At 41.2% G+C, this 23671-nt stretch overlaps 1 protein-coding gene across 4 annotated transcripts in view; it reads right to left on the bottom strand.

Moving 5' to 3' along the window:
* The window catches only part of TNC (tenascin C), a 77494-nt gene that overhangs the window by 8854 nt on the left and 44969 nt on the right, over window positions 1-23671 (bottom strand). Inside the window, exons 11-19 of one of the 4 annotated variants that reach the window (XM_084493657.1) lie at window positions 19273-19545; window positions 16967-17239; window positions 15577-15849; window positions 10622-10894; window positions 8831-9103; window positions 3256-3378; window positions 2001-2144; window positions 710-829; window positions 95-238 (exon numbers count right to left, since the gene is read on the bottom strand). In XM_084493657.1, coding sequence (XP_084349783.1) covers window positions 95-238; window positions 710-829; window positions 2001-2144; window positions 3256-3378; window positions 8831-9103; window positions 10622-10894; window positions 15577-15849; window positions 16967-17239; window positions 19273-19545 — 1896 coding nt within the window. The remainder of the gene's footprint in view (window positions 1-94; window positions 239-709; window positions 830-2000; window positions 2145-3255; window positions 3379-8830; window positions 9104-10621; window positions 10895-15576; window positions 15850-16966; window positions 17240-19272; window positions 19546-23671) is intronic. The other 3 variants (XM_084493658.1, XM_084493659.1, XM_084493660.1) reach the window with 3 other exon arrangements.

The raw sequence follows: 23671 nt of genomic DNA, 5'->3' as shown, positions 1-23671 counted from the left end.
GGCTGACTTTATGGTAGTAGAGAAAAGTAGGCCTGGTAGGACTGGGGGAGATACAGCCCTCCCCCTCTCCCTGCAGTGAGGTGGGAGACAGCACCTGTAGTGAACTGGGTGGAGAGGGTCTCGCTTTTTTGTGTGTCCTTCACTGCATGGACGCTCAGTGTATACTCAGTTGCAGGTCGAAGGCCATTCAGGTCATACTCCACAGTGTTTCCTGATACCATCTGAGTAACTTCTGGCTCTAGGAAAAAAAAACCAAAAACACAGAAGAGAACCCGGTATTATTCAGACACGTCATTATGTGCTCAACTCCACGCTCCACTCAGTGATCGTTTTGTTACCAGCTGGGAACCAAGTGCAAAACAGTGAAAACTCAGAGCTTGTCTCCCTGCTCACACCTTTGCTGAATCTGAATTAACAGAAGAAACCTTTCTCTAAAAGTATTAGCACTCTCTAGTGTTCATATGAATTATAACACCATGTTTTCTTTTCAAGAATATTGGTTACCTTTGTTCATGGCTGAATTAGGAATGCATAACTAAAATTATGTTATTTGAAATGCTTCAAGCAAGGCTTCTCCATCAAGTAACAGCCCTGCTCCCCTTCCCCCTTGAGCCTATCTTCCTGGAACCACATTGCTGCACCCATTTCTGAGCATCTCTTGAGAGCTGTAACACTGTCAGCTCCCTGACCCATCATTAACTCTTCTTACCATCCTCAGAAGCATAGGAGATAACGTAGTTATCCACAGCAGCAATTGCTGGCTGCCAGGTTGCCAGAGCCTCCGAGTCTGTAATGTTCACCACCACTAGTCCTGATGGGCTGTCCAGCGCTGAAAGAAAGAGGATAGCAGGCTGAAAGGGTTTGACAAATACTCTCAGCTCTGTGCAATTCTGTCTTGGAACTATATGATGTAAAACGTGCAAACATTTCTGCTTGATGCAGAAGCTTTTATGATTCCCTTTGGAACAGTGCAGCTCTGTAGCAGAGACGTCAGTGCCTATTAACAGACACCAAATGTGTCTACTGGAAAGCGAGGTCAATGCATGAAAAGATTAAATGCTGGGAACAGATATAACTAACTACATTCTCAGATCAGTCTTGATATCAATCTTATTAGCTTTGACAGAGCTGACATATTTCTCTAGGCACCCTCAGGTCTGGACTGCTTTTTGGAGCAAAATCATGACACAGAGCTTGGGAAAAATAACCATCGTGACGGCAATTGATAGCCACCATGACCTTCCACCAGTTTGCCCTCCATGTTTAAAAATAAACCAAACAGCCAGCTAACCATCCAAATTCCCCAAACATCCTACCTTGCTTCATCATGGGACTTTGTTTTGTACCTAGTTTTATGCTCCTGCACTGGGAGAGATACCTGCCCTCGGTACAGCTGGAATAGGCTATAAATTGGCTATAAATTTGCTATAAATTTCACTTTATTGTCCAATATGCATCATCTTGTCCTTGCCACAGTTCTCTGAACACTTGTCAGACTCCAAAAAAGAATGAATGAACAAGACTTCAAGGTGGCAAAAACAGGACCATAGTGGAACCTTATTTTCCATAGGGATATTTAAAGATAGATTGAAGAAGTTAGAGTTTTTGCATTTAGGACACTGTCTGGAACTTGAGAGATATGGAGAACACACAACAGAAGCTGGGCTGAACTGCTCAGCTGTTCTGTTTTCCCACATCTGCAAAATAGGATTAATTAAACTTCTGTTGTTTTCTGATGTATTAGGACTGTGAACCCATGAAGTGTCCCTGTCACAAGGAAAGTCAGTTCAGCTTTAGCAGAATGGAAGCCTGATGAAACTTACAATGTCTCCACTCATTTTTAATACAGACACAAAGGGAGAGTGGATAAGAAAAAAGTCCTACAGTTTGTGTAGATGGCAAAAGTGGGATCTCAGTGGGTCTTCAGCTCCATTTCTTAAGTCTATCCTATGGCACAGAGAATGTATTTGAAAACCTGCTATTTCTTCTTCATATATTACCTGTTTTCAGAATTCCAGAGATGGGTTCACTTTCTTCAAAGCCTTTCACAGAGATGATATTAACATTATAGTCTACACCTGGGACTAACTTCACCAACTTGGTCCTTGTCTTACTTCCATCGACTGTAACAACATTGGGAGTACCTATGATGAATACAAGTGCAAGGGATTAATTGCAGTTCTCCAGTAAATGTTTGAAACATGTGTTTCAAGTTAAAAACATTGTGACCAACATGGATGTACTTGTATGTACAGAACGAGATGAATTTTTTGCCAGTAAACTGCAATCACTGATGTCAAGGAGCAGCCTTGGGAAAACATATTGTGGCCATGACATCTGAATCTAAGACACTGTTTTCTGTTTTTAACTAGTGGAATGTCAACAGTAAGAAAAAAAAAACAGTAATTCTGTTCAGAAAAGTAACATAATTTATTTTGAAAACACAGTACTGTCTACATACCAGTTCATAAACCTGTGAGGACAGGACTTGCTAGTTTAGATCTGCTTCGTTTCTTGTGGGAGATGAACAGAGACAAACTTTTTCTTTCACCCATCTCCTTTCTAATAAAGATGTATCTTATATCATTTCAAGTTGTGAAGACTTAGGACAGATGCCTATTTCAAATTCTGGGTTTATTCCAGCAAAACACTTAGGCAAGTGCCTAATTTTATGACTGTAGATTTCTCTGAAGATTTTTTTTGTGGTATCATTATGTATTTAATGCTGCACATGTGCTTACATACAACATTATCCAGAGGCCTATATATTTACCTGTCTTATTCAACAGCATTTCTTTATGGTCCTGATGTCTGTAGTGTTTGCTTTTTAGTTGCTTCCTTTCAGAGATGTCCCTAAGTTATGCTAAAAATTTGCTTAAGTATAGGAAGTTTTTTAAACTGAACACTAAAACAGGGATATAATAGATGCAGTGAAATAACACTGGGGAGCACTAAGAAAAATCACTACCTTTGAAAAGTATTACAACCATGGATTATGATTATTATTTCTGAGGGCCATCTTTTGCTCATAAAGTGCCTACAAAATAACAAGGCAGTTTTGGAATATATCCTTATTTAGGAGGCAGAGTGTTTTGTGAATGTTGCCTGATGAGGGGCACAACAATTCCAGCATCTAGCTGTGAGCTCCCTTACAAGTCTTGTCCATGGGACAAGATTCCTATGCACTGAGAGTTGGATATCAGTGCAACAAAACCTTTCTTCTCTCTCCTTTGCCATGTCCATTCCCACACTTACCTCCTGTGACAGGGACGTAGGAGATCCTGTAGCTGTCCACGCGGGTGCGCGGGGCTATCCAGCTGACTGTAGCAGAGTTTTCTGTGATATCAGAGAATGAGATTCCCTTGGGAGATCCAACAACTGTCAGTGGAGAAGAGAGGACAGACACACCACATAGAAAGAAAAGGTAAATAATTTGTTTATCAGTTATTAGTGCTGCAACAGTGATTTGTTCCTGTATCCCAAGAGCTGATGCTACCAATACTCTCTGCACAAAACAACATGAATCCAGGGAGTAGCAAACAGTTAATGGTTTTATCATGTAGCCTACTTGGTCTAAATTTGCCTTTTTCGGTAACAATACAGCAGTGCATAGCTTCAAAATACCCTAGACATCTATCGACAAATCATGTTCACAAAAGTAACAGAGATTTTTCAGTGTTACAGAAAATTATGGAGCAATACTTACAGGAATATTATGCTATTACCCAGAGTCATTGTACTTATCATTTTTTCTACCCCAGTTTCCACAGAGTCTCAGAGCCCTAGCTGTGACACATGGCAACAGCAATGCTTAGCAATGGGGAGATGCCTCTTCTTCAGCATAAGGTTTCTACCACAGGATGCCTAAAAGAGACCTGGACTCAGTTGTCTGAGTGCATCAAGGGTTCATCCTCTCAAGCACTGACTGCCTGTAACTTCTGTTTGCTTAACACCAGAACATTGGATTTGCTTCTTGGAATCTCTGTTTGAGACCATGATGTTTCCTAGGTACACCCATCACCAGAAAGGCACTTGTAGTTCACTGCAGCTCTTTGTCATACAGCCCAGCCTCACCCAGTATAAACCTGAGCACTAGGTTTGCCTACATAAATAAGATCAGCAAGCTGGGACAGATTCATTAGGATGACCTGGTTGTTTTGCTTTGCAAACAAAGCCTAACAATTTTTGCCAAAATGGCCCAATTTTAAGATGCAAGCCAACATATCACAATCTGAAACATTCTACTTTAAGGCTTAATTAAGCTACTGAAAACACAAATTGAAAGGGCTTCTGGAAGGACATGGTCGAGACCTAACCCTTCAAAGTTTACATTGAGCATCTCACTTCCAGTTTGCTTTTTTGACTGTAACCAAAACAACCCTGACATTTGTTAAAAGGAACAAACAGCCACACATAGTAGGGCATTAGCAGAAAGGGGACAGATACCAAACATGAACCACATTAAGAGTGGTGGAAACAGGCTGTGGGCAGGGGAAGGGGGACAAATGAAGTCCACAAGTGACTGCGCTTGAAATAGCTTGGAAAGAACGTGTCTGCAGGAAAGAAGTCAGAGAGGGCTGTTTGTTCCATGTGTCCCCAAAGATCTAGCAGCAATGCAGTAAATCAAGTGAAAGTCAAGGAAAGAAAAACAACAGAGCTCTCAAAGCTCTCAAGAGAAATGTAAATTATTTCTCCGGAGTTCACAAGACATTTTGGGCTTAGAGGGCTTTGCTCATGTGGAAAAGCCAAAGAAATAAAGATAAAGAACTAAAGATAATGAAGAAAGCAAGGTGGGGTTAGTAAAGCTGCATGGCACCCAAAGTTGCTACTGGTTTAGCTACAGTGTGAAAGAAACAACCATAAATAAAGAAAACCTGTGAAAAAGAAAGAAGCTAAAATCACACTGATCATACTCTATGGTGTAGGTGCCCTTAGTTACTGATGAAAATTGCTAGTGATGACTCTGGAGAGCACAGCTCTCTTTGGACCAGCATTTGGGGTTTTAACACACTCACAGACTTCAGCCTTGCCCAGAAAATCAAGTACCTAATCCATCCCACCTGAACTCTGCTGTGCATACTTCTGTAGGCACAAGCTTCATGCATGTTTTCTGCACCAGGTAAACTGCCATGTAACAAAGAACAATATACAAAGAGCCTTGGCTATGTGAGAGTCCAACATCCCCACTACTCCAACTACTTTTCTGGGAGCAAATGTGACAGACAAAGCATATAGGACAATCCGAGTAAGCATTGGTCCTGGAATGAGTCCCAGGCAGGTAACGGAGCAGTTCCTTTGAGCACAGGGAAATGAAGAAGCAGCAAATGAATCAATCTTCTTAGGCTACCTGAAAGCCAAAATTAAGCAGGCATAATAAAGCTTCTGTCTTGTCACTCACGAAAAGCGCAGCACAGCTGTTGGACAGATACAAATGATTAGCATTATCCTCCAGCACCATCCCTCATCCCTCTATGAGAGACTGAGGACTTTCTGTGAGGTTGTTGGAAAATCCATCAAACCTGAGTTCTTGCCCTATTTTTTTTTTTTCTTCTAAAAAAGTTCTTTCCTCATTAACAGACCACTGTCTTTCTTCAAGCAACAGGAAGCATCAGACTACATTTATCATGTAAATAGATCATGTGAAGTGTTTGGGGAGCCTCTCAGATGAAAAATGCCATCACAGCGTGGCAAAACATCATTAGAAGAAGGGGAAAGTAGCAGCATGAGACCCACACTTCCTACCAAGGATATTAAGTGGCACATGGCCATATCGTGGTCCCCTGCTGACGGCTGAATTGCATTTCAACAGACATTATATAGATGAATTTCCAAGAGACACAGACCTCCTCTGAGAGCAGCAGTGGGCAAACTTTCTGGTGCCAACTCGATTAGGCACTGCTGGTCTGTACAATGCTGCCTCACACTGCTCTGATTTTGTGATGTATGTTTTCTATCACACTAGAATTGATGAAAGTAAAATGACAGACAAATGCAGAGAGTGGGTACCATCATCACCCCAAACAGGATAACTTTTAACAATGTTATCAGCAGCAGTTGGGGAGGGGGGAATTACTGCTCTTCACTTGTACGTACAAGTAAATGTCACCTGTTATGGAGGAAGAACTGTTGGTGTTGGCTGGAGGAAAACAGGACTTCATCGTCAGCTCCCATGCACAGCAGTTTCACACCATGCCCCTGGTGTGATGGGAGCCAGGGAGATCAGCCAGGCGCTGAGCCACCAGCTGCAGAACCAACACAGCTAAACGGAGAGCCTGACAAATCCCAGTCCTGCCCGGCTCCCTCCTCACTGAAAGCCCGTGGCTGTCACTGCATCGCCCCCCTGGCTGAATTCTTAAAAGAGAAAAGGAACGAAACCCTAGAGGAGGACAAGGCACCTAACGGTGAACACTGTGAGGTTTTTCCTCCTTCTCCCTGCTTGCAGCAGCTGGATGGTTTAACACACGAGGATAAGAGGTTGGACCCTCAGAAAGGATAGCTCAGTGATGCTCAAACCAGACAGCTTCAACTGCACTCATTTATACCAACTGCAGATCTGTCTCTGGCGGCTGTGTTTGTGTATAGAAGGCTGTGTGCCCATGTAGGGAAGAAGGGAGAACTGTGAGCGATAAATACAGAGAAGGAGTTTCAATACAGATTATTTTCCTGACTTCATTTCTATGGTAATGTTTGGTTTAGGTTTGCTGGTCTGTTTGCTAGCCGTCTTTGTTCCTACTGTGATTTTACTGTTTCCTCTACTAAAGCTCAAGACTTTCTAATTTATTCCTTGCTCGCTCATATATTGTACGCAGGCTAGAATAAAGCAAGGCTGCTTACGAGTCTGTCTGAGCTACCCACTCAGAGGCAGCAAATGTTTCTTTGCCAGCAAACTGGAAATGCTATAAATATACACGTGTTTATCTAAATAACCAACTCCTAAATAAGAAACTAGTTAGATGCCTTGGTGGCCCTGGCTGCCCAATGTGGTAACATGCAGTCTGAGTTATTTAGCTGGATTTTTGTGGCTCCGACTTTACTATCAATTATCCATGGACTATTTATAGCTGAAAAACATCTTTGGGGCTATTGGTGCCACTAGGTGACATGTGCTAAATCTCTCTTAAAAACTGAATAAGAATGTAGTCACAAGGAAAATGATAGCTGTTAGTGGTTTACCATAAATATCCTGGAAGTCAGTGAAAATGGGAACACGCTGCTAACAAGTGCAATTGAATTTAAACATCCTTCTCCATTAGGAGACAACCCACACGAGCCTGGAGAAAGGCAGCTTGTGATGGATGTATGTTCTCCCTCATGTAAAGGCCTGGGTGAGTGTGTATATGCTCATGCTGCTTATTCAGAGGATGTGATGGCAGTCAGTGGAGCTGGTCAGAAATGTGCATTTCTAACAACTGGCACCACAGACATTGAGGTGAGTCGTGAGGCCATGCTATTTGAGGACAAGTTGTTTCATATTGAGTTATTGTTGGTCCTTTCTGTGGGCTGTCTGCAGTACACTACTACAGCTGGGCACATGCTTCTTTTACACTTTTTTGGTGGCTTCCTCACACGCTGAACTTAGTTGTCCTCTTCTTGGCCCCCTCCTCCCTGAATTAGGTCGATCTGAAGTAATTATTTTTTCAGATCAGCAAGCCCAAAAGTTTTCAAAGAGAGGATTTGTGTCAAAGAGCATTGCCTCATTTTTTATATATTTTTTTAAGATTTAACTATGTTTCAAAATGGAATCATGATATCGATGGAAAAGAATTTGAAAAGTTTCCTTCAAAAGTGCCAAAATGAAATACTTCAAATTAAGAACCCATTTTTTGTTTAAGTTAATCTGAGGAATTCAACCTAAGCCTCAAGAATTTTTTACATGACTAGTATCTGCAAATTTTCATACAAAAACAATATAAGAAAAAATATTCCAGTTATAAATAGCAAAAAAATTTCTTCCTCTCCCTGACACTGAGAAAACAAGGCTGTGTTCTGGTAGAGATTTTTCATAAACAGAAGTTTAGGCTAGCTTCAGGATACTAGACATTTACAGTTATATTTACAACGCTTCTTCATCATTGTGAGACTATGAAAGGCAAGAACTCTGACTTTGTGGAATTGGCATACTGCAATTGAAAATCAGGGCCTTGGAATTTTTAAACAAAATAGCATGAATTGGCAGTCATCCCTGCATCTTTTCCTCATGATGATTTTATCTAGGCTAATTTACACCAGGATTTTTGACACACAAGAATGACAACATATAGCAGCTTCTGCTGGGGGAGTTCAAAGTTTTGATTTTGCAAGAATGTCTAGTTTATTTTGAATTATTGAACACATGTTGCTCCTGTTAAAACCAGTCTAAGTTAATGGTGCTTAGTCCTTTGCTGATAAAGCCATAAATAAACTTCTCAATACCTCTGTTAAATTCATTTTGTCATCTCTCTTTTATAGGGAGGTAAATTATCGAGGAGATACACAATTAATCTGATGAAATCACTGAAAAAGGCTGATAGTCATTATTTCCCAGCTCTTAAAGCCAGCACTTTGAATGCTAGACTGCTGTCTAATTCCAGATCATGGAAGTAATTAAGTGAACCATATTAAATAGGCACTGATGAAGCTAAGGAATCTGAGACGATTCACTATAAATAACTACATCAATACACTACATGATTCACTATAAATAACTACATCATGAAAAAAGAAACTCATAAACGACATGCAGGAGACAGTTCGAAGACCTCGGTAACAGCTCAAATTGGCTAGGAAAAGGAGAAATGTTAAAACAAACAGGCACAAACAGATTATACTTTTCCTACTGCAAAGACAATACCTGTGGTTGCTACTGAATTTATGGGTTGGGAACGCCGTCCACTGCTAACTCCATAGAGCTCAATTTCATACTCAGTACCCTCTTTCAGCCCTGTTATATCGTGGGTGCGCTCATGGCCTGGTACTATTAGTTCCAGTGGATCAGATTTCCTTTTGGTATCCCTGATTCTTAGAACAAAACTGTCAAAAACCCCATCATCCGCAGTCCAGGACAGACGGAAGCCGTCTGGAGTAGCATCTGAAACCAGAAGGTTGTCGACCTCGGGTTCTGCTTCTAAAAAAGGAGAAGATAGCAGTAGGGGAAAAGTAAGTGATTGTTTTAATCAGTTCATTAGTGACCTGCATGAGGTCTGGATATAGCATACTGCAAGAATCCAACCACAGTTCAAATAAAGGGAAACAATCTGCTGGCTAGTGAAAAAAAAAAAAAAAAAAGAAAAAAGAAAAAAGAAAAGAACATTAGCATTTTACAAATACTGAAGATGTATGTGAGTGTGTTTGGGTGCATTCAAACAGTTCAGTCTTCAACAGCAAATCCACTACATGGAAATACACCATTTGCCTCTGCCATGCAAAATTACACATGCTAATAGTAAGTTCAAAGTGCATTTGTCCCTTGCTTTTCATTGCATTACCCATCATATGTGAAAACTTCATGTAGGATAAAATCAGGCTTTTGTTATAGATCTATAGGCATGCCTGTAATACTGTCAGGTCTCTGTCTGTTAGGAGGACAACACAAAAGCTGCTTGAAAGAGTCTTTTCCTTCATGCAAAACCCTTATTCCATGCATTTCTGGCCTCTGTGATACCTCTGAACAGATGAATCCTTCACTTTGATAATAAAAACAGGCTGAAGCAGCAATGGGGAATCATGAAAATTCATATTCCTTAGCACACTTAAATCCCAAGTGCAAGACCTACTGTCTTTAGCAAACAAACCCACTCAAGAGGATCCCACGAGCTGTAAGACATTAAATAACTACAGCACATCTTCAGCTCAGTATGGTCAAGCATCACCACCTACAGAAATGCTGCCGGAGTGGTTACTGTCTTACAGCATCTCTAATGCAATTCTATCTTCCACAAGAAGATGTTCCTATTTATTTTTTTGTGAAGCTCCAATCAGGTAATCCCCAGCTTTACTGCTGCATAATCAGTAACATGCAGATGAGACTTGATGGTAATAGGGCTAGAGAATCGGTCTGCAATGCCTTTTCAAGAAAATTCAAATGCTGCTGGAAAACAGCAGCTATGATGAGGCTGAGAACATGAGCTAAGGTTTTGTGGAGAGCAAAATGCCATCTTTACAGTTGGCAGTGATCACACTCGATTGTCTGTGTGTGAAACCCACAGACAGAGTGAAAGAAATGAGGCCATAGGCAGGAAAACCAATATGACTTTCCTCCTGAAGATCCTGACAGTTGGCAAGTTGGGGAATGCTGACGTGCCCAGCAGCTGTTAACAAGATGAGCTCCCACATGCAGCTAGCTGTCTCAAAAGACTCCAGTTAGAAGTACCTGCATGAACATAGCAGAAATTTTCACCCCTCAACCCACGTCATGCGTCTCTACAGGATCCCTCACAAAGACAAAAAGGAAACGTCAAGTTAAAAGGAATGGAATTTCATTGGTGACCCTATCAATCACAAGGAGTTATGTGTAACCACGATGCAAAAAAGGATGCAAAAGCCAAGGTTTGTTTTGCAAATGGACCGCATAAAACATCTTCCATGTGAGAAGAAAAGCAAGAAAGATAGGGTGGGAGAGAACAATTCATTCGCATTAAAATACCTGTAATGGCCACAGTGCTTAGGGGCTTTGTTTGGTGCCCCTTGGCAAAACCATAAAGCATAACCTCATAGCCAATGCCAGTAATAAGGCCTTTAAGCTTCAGTTGCCGCTGGGCTCCCGTAAGGAGGAACTCCTGTGGGTCCAGCAGCTTGCCAGAATCCACCACGACTACAAGAAAGCTGTCAAAGGCATTCTCCGATGCCATCCACGACACTGTGAACCCGTAAGGGTTAATATCAGAGACAGTTAGGTTTCCCAGTGGGGGCATGGCCTCTAAAAGAAGGGAAGGTGCAAAAAACACACACACACAAAAAAAAAAAAAGAAGCAAAAAAACATTGCAAATTAGAACGTGTCACAGATTCCAACACACATAAATCACATTTTTTTTTCCCCCAAATATGGATTTAATTGAAGTGTATAGTCCGGACCACAGGACTAGGATTTTCAATGGAGCCTCTAAAAGTTAGATGCTCAATTGTTCATTTTCCTCAAGGGTGTCTTAACACCTCATCTCACAAGCTCCTTTGAAATTCCTTCAAAGCTCAATGTGCAAGCACATTTCTTTTGTTACACATGCACTAGAAAGCAGTTATAACAAAAACTGTTTGAGAAATTCTACACATAAGGCTTTCATTTCCTTTCACTTGTCTCCATCACGGGTGCTTTAGGGACAATTTTCAACCTTGACATTCACAGTTCCTATATTTTGCATTCTTTTCTCTCTAATTCACACGAATATCTCCAGCTTTTTTTTTTTTTTTTTTTTTTTTTTTTTTCTTTAAACAGTGGAGGGGTCAGCAGTGCCAGAAGGACTGCCAGAAGCAGGGCATGAATCAGCCAGGGTCATAGCTCTTGCAAGTACTAAATACTTGCAAGATGGCTTTTTGGGGGGGATAGGAGAGAATCAAGAGTTTGCACTGGCAGAGGGCAGGGGCTAAATGACTGCAAAACAGAGCAATAGCCTGACCAAAGAGCTTCACAGGCAGCTGCTAGGGTGGCATGTTGACAACTTAAAGAAATTCCAGTGAGGGGGCTTTCTTTTTCACATCAGCATGACACTTGCCAATGTTTAGAGCACGCAGACCAACTTCTCAAAACTTTCCCACCATGTCTCTGAAAAAAAGGCCAAATTTTCACAAGATTGTTTCTCAACAGTTTTTTGCTTGCTCAAAATCTGACAAGTCAAATAGGAAGATCAACTGGCTCTGTTAAGCCCTGGCCTTCATCCAGGTTCCCGGGCATTGCTAAAATTCTTTTAAACTATTTGACAAACCTTGTTTTGTTGGCCCAGGAGCTAACTCATCAGATCTTCCATCGCTCAAATTCCACTCACTTAAGAAAGTACCAGTTCCCAAAGATCCCCATTTCAGTTTGGTAAACAAATAATGAGCCCCAAATGCTGAAATTATTTTCTTGGGATAGGTGTTGAGTGACACCAACGTGCTAAACCCAGAAGGTTTATGAGAACTGTTGGCACATCCTAGTGCTCTGTAGAGTGCCACATATTTATCTAGCTGTGGGAAATTTCCTCAGAAAATAGCAATGTCTACGGTTTGTTTTCAAGAAGGAAGCATTTGTGCTCTGGTGTAGCAAAAGATCAGGAATTTTGAAAGCAAACACTTGCTCACTTCTATCTACACGTCATCAGGGGGCAGATCAATGTTGGTGCAAAATGCAACCATTTTCCCTCAGGGAAATGATCATGGTCATTGCCTTTCACAGAAAGTGCTGGCCCAGATGCTGAGGGATGCTGCTACTGTGACTAGTTCTCCCACTGTGCATTAATGAAGTGAGGGGGGAAAAAGAAAAGGATTCAATTTCTGCTTAATCCTATTTAGGCTGTCATATGTCTATGTGACAATCCCTAGCAGTGCATACTGGCCACATTGTACATAGAATGTGAACTCCGTGGTATTTATTTGATGAGTTAGGCTTGTGATGTTCAATTAATCCCAGTTAAAATCTAGCCAAATTATTCAGATGTAAGGGATATGTAGAGGGAACATCACAGAACAAGAGGTGTTTTAATATCCAGTCCTCTCCCTCAGATGGAGCTACTGACAAATTTCTCCCTTAAACTTCAGGATTCGAAGAAGATTATTACACATGGGAGAAAGACCCTAGAGGGCTCTTGACTCACTTTAAACTATTACTCCTCCTGGACAATTTTTTAAGGCCAACATGCCTGCTGTGACCCATTCCTGCATGAAGCTTGCAAATGAAAGCATTGTTGCTGGACCAGATATTCAGTGCTACAGAGAGTCTGCTCTTTTATCCATGCTGGAATATATATTTTTATAAACTGATAAATATACCCCAAACCTTTAAGCAGGTACCTGTCATGACAAAAGCAGTGAGGGGCTCTGTGTGAACACCTGCATCGGTAGTGCCCTTAATGTTAATGTCATAGCCAGTGTAATCTAGCAGGCCTGAGATGTGAGCGCTGCGAGCACCTCCTGACACCGTAAGCTCCTGGGGTTCGTGTGCTGCATAGGAATCTCTAATGTGTATAACAAACTTGGCAAAAGGCCCATCTCTTGTGGTCCAGGAGAGGTTGAAGCTGTCGGGGGTAACATTTGTGAGTGTGAGCGTGCCCAGCTGTGGCTCAGCCTCTGAGGGAGAAAGGAACACAGGTGAAGAGAGAGCATTACTTAATAGGGTGGGGGAATTAGCCACGGGAGGTTATCGATTCTTGAAGCCAAAGCTGAAGCTTTTAGCCTTGTTTTGCAGTGGTTAAAGTAAAGAGGAGCACCATAACAGCTATTTTGTAAGGTTTTGGAAAGAAGCCAATGAAATTAGTGCTGACTTTTTGTTGTTGTTGTTGTTGTTTTCATTCAGTATTTTTAAATACACTCAATTTTCCTGTTGAAATGTGGCCTGATTTACAGAAATGCCAACAGCATACAGCCCCATGGTAAAACCATGGGAACTGCAGTAACTCAGCACTAGAAATGTAATGGAGATATCCAGACCCAAAGCAATTCCAAAATAGATGAAATAGGATTTGGGCAGGAGTTAGGTGGGTCCAAACCAGACATCCTTGAAATCCCATTTCAGCTTCTTCTTAGTGTTCCTGTTGCCTGGCAACGTAGATACAGAACCCTGAAGTTCACCAGGGTTTTCATCCTGGTAGTGATCATCTCAAGCACTAATCTCAGGCCAAAACCTCCCTGGATTCCACAGCTAAGGTGTTCCTCATCCCCTGATTAGGCATAATCAGGGAATATCTAATGGACTGGACAAAGCAAACAAGCAAATGAACAAAAAACACAAAACCAAGAAAACACTGCTGTAGCTCTCCCTCTTTCCAACCATTCAATGGTAAGGGCTTTTCTTGAGAAAGCGAAGACTTTCCTTTTCTGCAAAATGAAATTTAAAATCACCTCTCTCCCCTGCTAAGGGAGAATCTCAGCTTTTAGGCTATAGAAGGGGGAGAGCTTCCCACCATTCCTGTTTTAAGCTGTTCCGTTTAGCATAAAATCATCAAGGATTCACAAGAGCACAGAAAGACCACAAACGTGACCCTGCAGTCAGGTGGTCAAAGAATCCTGTGTCTGCTCTCAGGGCTGAATTTCTATTTTTTTCTCTTGCCAATTGAGTATAAACCAAGAACACCTTGGGAAATGCAGCCTGTGAGATACAGGAGAATAACTGTGTAAGTGATAAATGTTGAGAGAAAAGCAAGAAGGACTTGTCACACTGACCAAGAGAACAGTGCAAGAATGAATTCCTTTTTTAAACTAAAACATGAACTGCTGCAAGATGTTCCAACTTTTAGCTGCCGTCCCCAGTGGCAAGACTTTTAGATAACAGTCCACCTCCTTCTCTGGAAAAATCTTGGAAGAGGTGAATCCAAGTGGCCCCGATTAAGGACACATGCTGCTGTCATGCTGCCAGCCCGTGGCCATCAACGCCCTCATGGCTAACAGTGATGAATTCACCATGTAAGCACAATACTTCTGAAGACAGGGGAGGAGATGAGAAAATATCCACAGTGCAAACAGGCTTGGGAGGAGAACCCAGTGAAACCGAGCATGGAGCCATCAGCCCTGCATGCAGCTCAGAGCTGACAAACCAATCCTTTCCAGTCTGATTCTGAAATGGCCACATTCCTTTGCATGCCATTTGCATCCAGTCAGGCAGGCTCACATCACCACAACCAAACTCCGAAGAACACTACATGCAAAACGAGTGGAAATTTTCTTTTTCAGTGAGTCCTGCCATCACCAAAGGAAAAGCTCTGATATCCAGTGAAAACAGACAAGTTTTAAAGACTCAGAGATAGCAAGGCAAGTGAGAGTGGTGGGCTGACCATCAAGAAAGGGTGTGCTTCTTGTTTGAGCCCAGCTCTCTGCTGGGAACACGTAAAAATGCCCAGCAGAGGAGGAACACCAGAACCAGCACAAGGTGACCAGACCACTCCATGCAATCTTGGCTGGTCATTTAGCATGCTGTATGAAAATCACATAAGAGATGCAAATGTCTTGGAAGACATTTGGTTTTAAGATGAAAAAATCAAAACAACATGCAGGTGCCTCTCTGGTCTGACAAAGATATGAAGGCCTCCCACCCACAACAAAGCAAGAGAGGATGGGACAAATGGAAACATTCAGATCAAGTGCAAAGATATTCTGTGAAAAACATCAGCCATCTGGAGCATGTCAGTTATATATACACAGTACTTGCAGATAAGTGTATATATAATGAAACCAATCATGGTTTACTACTGGCTCCCTTAATGCTGGGGGCACTTTTTCAGCCTTTTCCATCGTCTCAGATATCTCTTTTTCCAAGTGCTCACAAGCTCATTTTACTTCAGCCTCCCCTCATGGTGATCTTCCTATAATTTACCAAAGGAACGATGATGAGTTGGAGCCACGTTTTAGAGCAGTTCGGTGGACACAAAAAGAAAGAAGAGAAAAAAGCAAACCTAGAAGGTGAAACAAAGAAATACCTGTGGTTGCCAGTGCTGTCAAGGTCTGACCACCTTGCCCATCAATTACACCATGGAGTTGGATAGTGTAATTAGTGGCAGCTTTGAGGCTGGTGACTACATAGTGCCGTGAGGCCCCTGGCACTGTTTGCACCAGGGAGTCCAAAGGGAAGTCAGAATTTCTGACTTCTAGAATAAAATGGTCAAAGGCATTGTCCTGCGCCTCCCACGTGAGCAACATGGTGTCTGAGGTAGCATTTGATACAGTGAGTTTGCTAAGGAGAGGTTCCTCTACTATAGGAAGAAAAACAAATGGAAATACGTTGCAATTATTAAAACCCAAAGCAACAAAGTAAAATTAAATAAAAGTTTGAATTCACCCACAGGTCACAAAGACCAACTAGCCCTATATTTCTTGATGTTTTCCACATCACAGCCCCTGTGGTCACCCTGCCCACACTACCTATGACTCAGTGAGGATATTTACAATCTGCTGATGCTAGAAAACGCAGTTCTATATTATCTTGAGCACTCATGTTTGATATTAAGCTCAACATCACTGACTACCTTAATCTATTGCTATGACAAATTGCTGTGACTTTTCCTAAGATCATGTCAGCAGAAAAAAAAACACAGTAATATTAAATGTTCAAAACATGAGCTATTATCTGCCTGCTATCAGAATACACCTTCTGCTTTTGTAACCTAGTCCTCTCCTTCCACTTTCACACTGTAACTGTCTACAGCACATTTGACACTTAACTTCCTTTTCTTTGAGTGTTTTCTGGAAAAACTGTCAACTGTAAAACCTCAGGATGTGCAATATGCCAACAGCTAAATGCCTACCTATTTAATTTACCAACATCAAGTAAATGCTCTCTTTCACTATCTCATCTAACATAAACTGAATTAATAAATGTATCAGCCTTGTAGGAGTCTGCTGACACAGACTGAAATGTGCCTGAAACCCATTTAGAGAATCAGGATAAAAACTGTGTCTAGAAATTGGTTTATCTGAGAGAAGGAGTGTGTCCTCTATGCTGTCTGACAAACGCATACTGCAAAAATAACATAATGAATCATCTCCCACTTGCTTCCTGGGAAATTTATTTTGATTCTCATCAACAGCAGAAGTTGTCCCTACCCTAACGTTTGAACAAGAGCAAACATATTATTATGTGAATGAAATCACACCATACTGTGATTGACTGCCTTTGCTGGATGGGATAGTGGAATAACATTCACAGTTCAAAATGTCTGCAGCAGGTCGTCCTTAGAAGGTGTCAGACAGTGAGGTAGAGAATTTGGCAGTGGGTAGATTGGTAGGGTAGCTGAGGGCTAGGAAATGGGCACAACCTGCAACAAAGAGTTAGAAGAAAGCAGAATTAGCATTGAGGTAGGTTTTATGTACCTGTTGTAGCTGCAGAGCTTATTGCCTGTGTGCGGAAACCATTAGAGATCCCATAGAGGTAGACAATAAAATCAGTGCTGGGGGAAAGCCCTGAGATATGAGCTGTTCTTGAATTGCCTGAGATGTTGAACTCCATGGGCTCCAGCAACCTGTTAGAATCAATAATTTCAATAGTAAAGACGTCGAAGTCCCCATTGGTGGTTGTCCAAGAAAGGTTGAAGCTTTCAGGAGTAATGTCGGAAACGGTTAGCTCACCAACTTCTGGGTGCACTCCTGAGGAGGGAAACAACATTGGTCAGAAGGGAACAGCCCAGTGTCTTCTCCTACTAGAAATGCTGTGCTTCATTCTGCACATGCTGACAGCACTCCATGCTGCCCTTGGAGAAAAGGGTTTAAATGGAAGCTTGCTACAGCAGGCAAACAGGTTTTAAGGGGAAGAAATCAAATGAAAGCATCTCAAAATGCTAAAAAAGAAAAAAAAAAAAAAAAAAAAAGGAAAGGAAGGTTTAAAGCTATGGCTACTTCCCTTTGCAGCCATGTGTCTTTGAGGTCTGAGCATGAAAGCAGTTGCAAATGAACATTTCCAAAAGCCCCAGGGCATTTGGACAAGTCAGCTTCCAGTTTTAGGAGAAGCTAAAACTAGAGCCATTACTGTATCCAGAGGAAAAGATTGTGTTTTGTTTTAGTTCTTCTACTTTCCCTTTCAGCTTATGCCTATGAAAACTGGCATGTAATTTGGGAGCTGGAGCCAAAATGCAAAGCAGTGATAGCTGCCTTGGGGTTTCTTCCTCTCCGTAGGCATCCCTGACATGCTACAGGAAGGCTCAGAAAATTCTGACAATTGCAAGTCCCCAGAAAGGAAAATTTTGAAAAGCCGGATGCTGAGTATGACCCAGAAAGGGAAGGGAAAACCTCAGCAGGGCATCTTCTGGTGTTTTCATTAAGTTAATAAAAGGAGAGAACATTGCATATTTAGGCAGGACACCCATGATGTCTGTTTTCTTGTTTGTGCTTCTACTGCTTCCCTTGTCTAGCCACATTTGTCTATTTTCAATGGGCAATCTGCTACCAGCTCATACTCAAGACTCTCAAAGCAAAGGACTTCCAGACTGCAGCAGGACACAGCCCAAGGCAAGTGCCTTGTGCCACACACATTTCTACTTAAGCCAAGCTGCTTAAAACACTATTGAAACAAGCAAGCTTTACCGTGTATAATGTTTTTGTTTTGTTTAGTTCTTACATGTACTTTTATCTCCTTCCGTGCTGAGTAATATGTGCTTGGGAAAAGTAAATAGAGCAGCAAACTTTTGGCTGTCCCACAATTTTGGGAGGCTGGGAGGTTGCAAAGGTCTGTAAGGAAGCCCAGAGGCAACAGATATTGTCTACAAGAAATAGTTCCATCACTGGTGCCCCTCTATTGTCAATTCATACCCTGTTTGTTATAATGATCGTAACACTTGGAAGAGTCAGTGAGCCATACAGAACAGACATATGTTTATATTTGCTTCTCACAGTAGAAACTTGTGATGAGCAATCCTTTATCCAAAATGCAGTGTTTCACAAGATCAGCCAGAAAATTATTTCTGTAGCTCTTGCTTAGTTTCATGCAAGCTTTTGATAATGTGGGGCTTACCCTCCTTCTTTCAGGTCAGTTTTATCCAGAGTACTTTGGTTGAATTTGGTCTTGCATTGTAATTTTTTCAGAACAGTCCAACTGTTTAACAACCTTATGTGGCTCAATATATGATACCATGCTTGGAGGAAACTCACTTGTGTTCTTTTCTATATGAGAACATACAGAAGGTGTCTGTCCTTGGGTCAGACACACACACTATACACTTGAGACTGGATTTATTAGGAAGCTGGCGCAGAATTTTGGAAATAGCTTCTGAAGGGTAAAACACAAACATGCTCCTGGGCTTTGATTATCTGGGTTACAAAGAGCAGATTTTATAATTTTTACAAGGCAACCTGGGCTTTCCTGAGCATGTACAACAGCCAGTTGGGTTTTGCAGTTAGTGTCAACCAGCAGAGAAGCAAATAAAAGGAACAAAACAAGCCATTCTGAGGGGGGTAAAAAGAGCATTCCTGAAAGCAAATGGCTCCATGGGGGCGCTGAGACTCATATTGGAAAGTCTGATCATGAGACATTTCCATGCCAGAGATGTTCAGCCAAGCTTTAACGAGTTCAGCGCGCCCCATGCAAAGCAGACCGAGTGAGCAAGCTTTGTCGAGCAGTTGCAATTGCTCTGGCTCATGTCCCTGTCTGCAAAGGAAGGGAGCCATGAGACTGGACGAAAAGATACCTGTTGCAGTTTCAACAGAAAGGGGTTTGGTTCTGTAGCCGTTAATCACACCATAAAGTGTGATGTTATAAGGTGTGTTGGCCTTGAGGCCTGTAACATTCATAAAGCGCAGTCTGCCTGGGACTGTGATATTCCGGGTTTCTTCTGGGTTGTCAGCCTCCTGCACCTGAATGACAAAGTTCTCATAGGCCCCGTCAGCTGCTGTCCAGGTGAGCTGGAAACCATCCCAGCCAGTCTCTGATACTGATAATTTTCCAAGCTCAGGTTCTTCCTCTGAATAAGGACAGAGAGTCAGTCAGTTACTCAGATTACAGACTGGTGGTGGTGAGGTATTACTTAATGACTTTCAGAGCTAATGAACTTCATTTGTAAGCAAGTGACACGGAGATGCACCCCCACACACATTGACATTCTCAGCTGCCCCGGATAACTCATAAAGTCTCTTCAGAGACTTGGCAAGACAGAACAGAAAGAAAAGATCCATAATAATAAATAATATTCACAGTAATGCTAAAAGACTGCTTACAGAAAGTGGTTTAAAGACTGTCTTACAGCTGCGAGTGTTTTGCCAATATTAATTACAACTCCCTATGAGACAAGTAAGTATTACTATAACCACTTTATTCCAGCTAGTAATGACTTGGTGTTTGTCATTTTAAAGTGACTGTGAATACTGCAGTAAGCCTATCGTAAGGCTAGAAGGATGCTGAGCATCTACTACTCGGGATTCTGATGTTTATGCTTTTAATTGAAGGATGATATTTATTCTTCCAAACTATTTCTAATCAAAAACAGTTAAGAAGGGAACATTTCCTTCAAGTCTACATGTCTCCAGTTTAATGGAGTTATCTTCATTACATTACATTACATTATTCTGCCCTGAAAACCTTTCTGGAGGCAGAGAAGCTTGGATTTTCAGAGTTATTGATATTAATCTAAAATTGAAATCTACATTCACAGAAATCAACATTTTTGTATGCCATCACAAGGGTGGCCTAGGAAGTCAGGAACCATCAGAACTAACTCTCTGATGCTGTTTTATCTGAAAGTTTAGGTTGTTTTCTCAGCAGGAATAGAAAATCCTCCAGTACCGAGGATTTTCTTAAAAGTTAGCAGTCACATGAGAAAATGACCCAGTAATACCTTATTTTTTCTACATGGAAAATCCTGCTACATGATCTATCATTGGCCAGTGGGCTGGGATAAGTTTCTAGCACTTTTCTCACTTCCTTGCATTGTTAACACATCGGCATTACAGTAAGAACTGAGTCTAACTAAACAATCCCAATCTGCCTGCCTGAGCATTTGTAAGAGATATGACACACAGAGGGAAATGGATCTGAATTTTTCAGTTCTAAACTTCAACTTCAGACTCTATGTAAATTTTGAGTCAGTAAGGCTCTGAAATAAATGAGAACTAGGCTTAGCAACATTATTCATATAAATTTTCTTCCTGTAAAAAACAGAAAATCTCTTGTGTGACTGCTGCATAGCCTTGTATAGGTAGGTAGGGCTGCATTTTGAGAGGTAACACTCATGGGTAACAGTCAATTACCATCAGTGAGATTCACTAAAGTATAGCAAATACTACTATCCAGGAACATCAAAGTCTTGACAAGCTTTTTCTATCCTGCTAGAAAGGAAGAGATTGTTTATGAAATAACACCATGTTCAACAAAAAAAATGCATGAATCCTAGAGCTGTTTAGCTTCCTCAGTAACAGGAATGAAATACTCAGAGGCAAAATATAAATCATGTCAAGATAGCACCATTTAGCTGAAAAAGAAAGCAGAACAGAAAAGGAACGGGTTGAATCAGAAATAATGATCTTTTGGTGGCAACAGAAATAAATAAAATAAACACATTGCTTAAAATGAAAATGAAACTAAACCAAAAGTTAAAGCAAGGCAAAATATTTCACATAAAAGCATGATTATAATAAGTAATGCAGTAACCATCACAGCTTAGAAGCAACTCAAATTTCTCCAAAGAGTACTCAGTTTCATTCACCTCCGGGATGCAGAGTCCCTTTTTCTCCTGTTTATTTCTCATGCATGCCTGAAACGGAAGCGCACTCAACCCCATCATGCTTTCTAGGGACAGAGAGATTCTCATATAAAATCATGCACCAGGTTGGACAGCTGGAGATCTCTGAAAGCCTCATCCGCAAAGCATTCAACATATGTGACAAAACAATGATAATGTCATGGCAAATGATATCAAGGGATGATGTTTCTTAGCTTTTAAAAAAAAAAAAAGAGAGAACAAACCATTGAGAGATAAGACTGCTCTAGCCATGTACTAGGTTCACAATGATCTTTGTGTTTCTATGTGAATATATTATCGCACATCATGAATTTAATTCTTGGCTGATGGTTTGCTATAGTCATTAGTCTCTGGCTATGTTCTTTAGGAATTAACTTTGACATTGTTACTTGAAACATTATTGAACTGAACTCTGTGGCTACAAGCCTGTTTCCTCATGAAATTCATTTAAGAGGGACAAGAGGTAGAAGTTTTCAGAAAGGTATACTCCCAATGTGTTTCAATCTTTTTTTTCCTCTAACATCACCACTTCCATGCCAATGCTGCAAACTGCAACCTCCTTGTGATTTTTCTTGGATGCTTTGGACCACAATCCCTGTAATATCTTGCTATTTTCATGTCCCTTGTAAATAGCAGATGCATCAATGCTCCTCTTTGCATGCAATTTGAAAAGAGAGAATTGATGCTACATCACTTTAAAAGCTGTATGGGGCATTGTCCATGCTACATAACCCAAAGTTCTCATTCCATAGCAATAAGAGTTTTATCCCGTGCAAAAAGAAGTAAAAAAAATAAGAAAAAAGGAATCACTCACAAAGCCTAGCATTTCTGCAGTGGAACAGCAGTACGAAAATGGAGTTCTGTATTTCAAAGCAGAAAAGGAACACGTGGCTAATGAATCCATAGAAAATACCTGTAGCAGCTAGAGCTTCCAGGGACCAAGAGAGCTGACCTTGAGTGCTTCCTTGGAGGTTAATCTGGTATTGTGTGCCAGCTGTGAGATTGGTAATTTCTGTTTCTCGTTGCTTTCCCAGCAAAAAGATTTCCTGCGTTCTGTTTGAGCTGGACAGGTCTTTCAGAGTGATAAGGAACTGATCAAATACCTCATCCTGTGCTGCCCAAGACAGGGTGAAACTACTGGAAGTCCTGTGCGTTATATTTAGGTCACGAAGAGCATCAGTGACTTCTGAGATGGGAAGGTCAGTGGGCACCACAGGCAGAGCATGAGAACCAGGACTCGGGTTTGTTAAATAACTTAGCTCTGTAGGTGCAGGACTGGTAGGATTAAATGATGTTTCACTGTTTGATTCTCCAGGTGATGTGACTAGATGTGCTAAACAAAGGTAAATTACAAGTTAAAATTTTCTGAAAATAACCTCCCAAATATACCCAGTGACAGCTAACACCTACTACAAAACAGTTTCTGTGTTTTCATTAACAAGCTCTAAGAACAGAGAAAAAAAAGGTAGGTACTTCTATTTTGGAGACTGAATCCAAGCCACAAGCAGAAGTAGCATCACCAAGCACAACCTGGTTCTCGCACAGAGCCACACTAACCAGGAGACCCAGAGCAACAACCTTTAAACACAGATAAGCTGACATGCTTTCAGTGGAGAAATGGATAGGTACATTCTCACTTGATGTGAATCAGGACAAGCTCCAAAGAACTTCACTGATTTACATCAGTGAGGATTTGAACCCTCAGTCTCTCAAACATGCCTTTTATCTTTACTACAGCACGTTGTTGCTACTGATACAAACCAGAAGTGGAATGCATGCCAAACATCACAACAATATCCAAATCCAAACAAAGAAACAAGACACAGAGAAACATGCTAAATCTCTTCCTACCCAAATAAAAACATGCTTGGAGGAGTTATCCACTCCGATACATGCAGAAATTTAAGAAAGGGGAAGGGACCCTTAACTAAAAACCAAGACAGAATGAACTTGTGGGATTTTTCTTTAAAGAGATCCAGAGGGATGGAAGGGAAAAAGGCTTGGCCTTCAACATGCTGAAGATCTGTGACAGTATCTTGTAGCACAGTCAGGTTCTGAAAATCTGAGAGCTGTGGAAATCACAACAAATGGTTTCTGATCACTGCTGCAAGGCAACAGGCAAGTGATTTTTCTGACACTTCAATTAGCCATGCAGAATTATCTCCTCATTAGTGGAAAACCACATCATTTCACACCTCGATGACTGCCTTGCTTTCATGCTCCATGGCATTCAATTAAGAGAGAGTGAGTCATCTACCACCATCAGTTCAGCACAAATACGTACTCAGGATTCAGTATCTGTCTCCAAATTCACACATGTATCAGAAAAAAAAAAAAAAAAAAAAAGGTTTTA

This window comes from Aythya ferina (assembly GCF_964211825.1).
Source record: "Aythya ferina genome assembly, chromosome: 20".
NCBI lineage: Eukaryota > Metazoa > Chordata > Aves > Anseriformes > Anatidae > Aythya > Aythya ferina.
Note: the sequence above shows the minus strand (reverse complement) of the source record. Positions and strands in the feature narration are given on the sequence as shown.